This window comes from Erinaceus europaeus, chromosome 4 (genome assembly GCF_950295315.1).
Source record: "Erinaceus europaeus chromosome 4, mEriEur2.1, whole genome shotgun sequence".
NCBI classification, from domain to species: Eukaryota; Metazoa; Chordata; class Mammalia; order Eulipotyphla; family Erinaceidae; genus Erinaceus; species Erinaceus europaeus.
In genome coordinates, this window is record NC_080165.1 from 52,778,453 (window position 1) to 52,781,947 (window position 3,495).

The 3,495-nt window shown below is 39.0% G+C and overlaps 1 protein-coding gene across 1 annotated transcript; it reads left to right on the forward strand.

Annotated features, from left to right (window-relative positions):
- The first annotated feature begins 703 nt into the window (after nucleotides 1–703).
- Nucleotides 704–1,976, forward strand: LOC103127698 (olfactory receptor 2B11-like). Its single transcript, XM_007538579.2, has one exon. It carries the CDS (start codon nucleotides 1,038–1,040, stop codon nucleotides 1,974–1,976), a length of 939 nt encoding a protein of 312 aa, XP_007538641.2. The 5' UTR covers nucleotides 704–1,037.
- The last annotated feature ends 1,519 nt before the right edge of the window (nucleotides 1,977–3,495 follow it).

Genomic DNA, 3,495 nt, shown 5'->3' on the forward strand with positions numbered 1-3,495 from the left:
GGGCTTGAAATCCTATCCTTGTGTGCTTAACCAGGTGGGCCACCTTCTGGCTGCCTCCTACTCCTTCTACTTCAGTTATTTATTGTAAAATTTTGAAAGATCACACAGCATTATTCTTGAGGGGCCAGGCAGATGCAAACATGGTTAAGCACACATGTTGCAAATGCTCAGGAATCCAGATCCAAGCCTCTGAGCCACACATGCAGGAGGAAAGGTTTGCAGGTGGTAAAACATTACTGTGGGTGTATCTGTTTTTCTCTCCTTCTCCCCTCACCCCATTCTCTTAATATCATTCTGTCTCTAGCCAATAAATAAATAAAATGTTAAAAAATAAATCACATGGTTACTGGACTCCATGCCATCAGATATACTCTCATATGTGTGCAGATAAGAACAAATAGACCACATGTAAATGGTTTTATCAGCTAACTTTATTGCTACCAAAATATGAAAACTATTGAAAAGTATTTTGCCACAACAGAAATAATTCTATTTGTCAATTAATCTTTACCATAACCTGAAGGTAGCTTTCTTAATATATGCTGGAAGATATTCAGTTTAAATAAGTTATATAGCATAATGTAGTTTCATGAAAGCAAATTCTCAAGAGTTGTCAAATCCTTTGGATTGTTTGTCTTACAAGTTACTGTGGTCAATGCTGCATAAAAGCCAATGCAAAATAATACTTGGTCTTTCTCATTAGAATTTCTAACTTTCCATTGAGAAAAAAAAGAGAGAGGCTAATTAGTTAGTACCTTGCAGCATGCTCTACACATTCAGTCCTTAAGGGGTTTATTTTGCAAACTGTGCCTGTAAGGTTTATTAGCAATAAGATAGAAAGTTGAGCAAGTTTATACCACAATTTTGTAGAAAAAAAAAGGAATCTGCTCAATTCCATATTTCACCCATGAAAAGCCTGCAATATGGGCAGTTTCAAGGAATAAATAAAAAGAAAACGTAAACCAAAAAAAAAAAAAAAAAAAGAATTTCTAACTTTCCTGCTAATTTCTTTCTGCAGGTATAATCAGTTGGGGATAATGGAAGTAACTAACACATCCCATCCTGAAGAGTTCATTTTGCTTGGCTTTGCTGACCACCCTTGGCTGGAGCTCCCTCTGTTTGTTATTCTTCTCATCACATACCCCATGGCCATGGTGGGGAATATAGCCATCATTCTCGTGTCTGTCTTAGACCCCCGACTGCACAGCCCCATGTATTTCTTCCTCACTAACCTCTCCTTTTTGGACATGTGCTATACCACTAGTGTGGTCCCTCAGATGATGTTTAACCTGGGAAGCTCTAGGAAGACGATCAGCTACACAGGGTGTGTGATACAACTGTATTCGTTTCACACAATGGGTGGTGAAGAATGTCTGCTTCTGGCTCTGATGTCCTTTGATCGCTATGTGGCCATCTGCAAGCCCCTGCACTACACCCTCATCATGAATGGGCGCCTCTGTATCCTCTTAGCATCTATTGTGTGGCTGAATGGAATCACCTATGCATTCTCAGTATCTACTGCCACACTGCAGTTGCCACTGTGTGGCCTCAATACACTGGATCACATATTGTGTGAGATTCTTGTTTTGATACAGAATGCTTGTGGTGAAAAGAGAGCTAATGAGCTTACACTCTCTGTAATATGTTTTTTTGTTGTAATTGTTCCTTTGTGCCTAATTCTTGCTTCCTATGCTTTAGTTGGACATGCTGTATTAAAAATTAAATCTTCTGAGGGAAGGAAAAAGGCCTTTGGAACCTGTTCCTCCCATCTCCTGGTAGTGTTCTTATTTTTTGGACCCGTCATCAGCATGTACCTTCAGCCACCATCCTCTATTTCAAAGGACCAGCCCAAGTTTATGGCTCTGTTCTATGGAGTGGTGACTCCTACCATTAACCCTTTCATCTACACCCTCAGAAATAAGGATGTAAAGGGGGCTTTAGGCAGCCTGGTAAAGAGAATTTTTATTGCAAAATAATAATGGCAGATTGTTGTTATGCAGAATACTAGCCCACGATAGGAAGTTAGACAGCACACATCTGACAGCTATGGCTGACGTCAGCCTCTAACAGACCAAATGCACACTGGATTGTGGGTGGGTCCAACCTGTGCAAATGCACAGGGATTATGGGTAGATCTGAATGGATTTAAGCACAGCCAGCTGGAAGTCAGGTCCCTTTTGGCCCCTGCTTCTCCTGATCAGACGCATCTTGGCTGAGGGTGCTTGAGGTGCCCACCATGGCTGGCATTCCTGGGAACTGAACACATGTGACTCAGTTAGCTGGTAAACTCCTCAGACTCCTCTACAGCCATGTGAGTAACCTGTATATCTATAGCCATTGTTTATCTCATAGGGCTGAATTCTTGGTAACTAACTCATGGACTTTATGGGCCTAGCATATTCTTAGCTCCTGCTGATAATTGCTTATTTTGCAGTACCTAAAATATATACTCATACCTCTGTACTGCCCCAATAAAACCTTGATTTGTTTACACCTGCCCTCAGCAGAGTTCATTATGCACTGTAGCAAGGTCCCTTGAATTTTAATCACAACAGCAGATAGTAAATTACATTATCAAACATGAAATAATTCATGTAGTTTGATAATGGGATTACTAATAACTCATTTTTGTTTCATATTTCCCCAGGAGTCATGTTAAATGTGCTTAACACAAACTATATTGTTTCTGATACATTTGTAATGAAGTTTGTCAAGTATGATGCTTGAATAAAATACACCAAGAGGGTGCTCTGCTCATAGTAATTCATGTAAACTTGTTCTATTTTTTTCAATCTAAAAATAGAGAAGCAGAGATGGAAAGTGAGAAAAAGAAGTGGCAACACCAAATCTTCCTTTAATGAAGACAGGTCCAGATCTAATCTGGGTCATGCACATGAAAAGAAACTAGTTATATTCCTTCAGGTATGTACTAAAATAGTAACTGTGTTAAACTATTTCTAACAATATAAATTGTCAAGTCATTAATTCAAGCTAATTGTCATAAGATTCACAGTAATCTTTATCTATAAATTTCCTTTAACAGTCACTTGAGTGATATCTCATTTCATCTAGTCTCATCTAGACTCTCTGCTAGATTGTCTACTGTCTGTATGAATAGTATGAGAACAATGTGCATCCACTGTGAAGCATTTTATGCTTTTAAAACAACCACAAGTCTCATAAGTTTATACATCTCAGTATATGGAAACACTATTTTTAAAAAATTTTTATTTATAAAAATGGAACACTGACAAAAAACTATAGGATAATAGGGGTACAACTCCACACAATTCCCATCACCAGAACTCCATATCCCATCCCCTCCCCTGATAGCTTTCCTATCCTTTCTTTAACCCTCTGGGAGTATGGACCCAAGGTCATTGTGGAGTGCAGAAGGTGGAAGGTCTGGCTTCTGTAATTTCTTCCCTGCTAAACATGGGTATTGACAGGTCAATCCATACTCCCAGCCTGGAGAGACACTATTTTTTGTTCAAA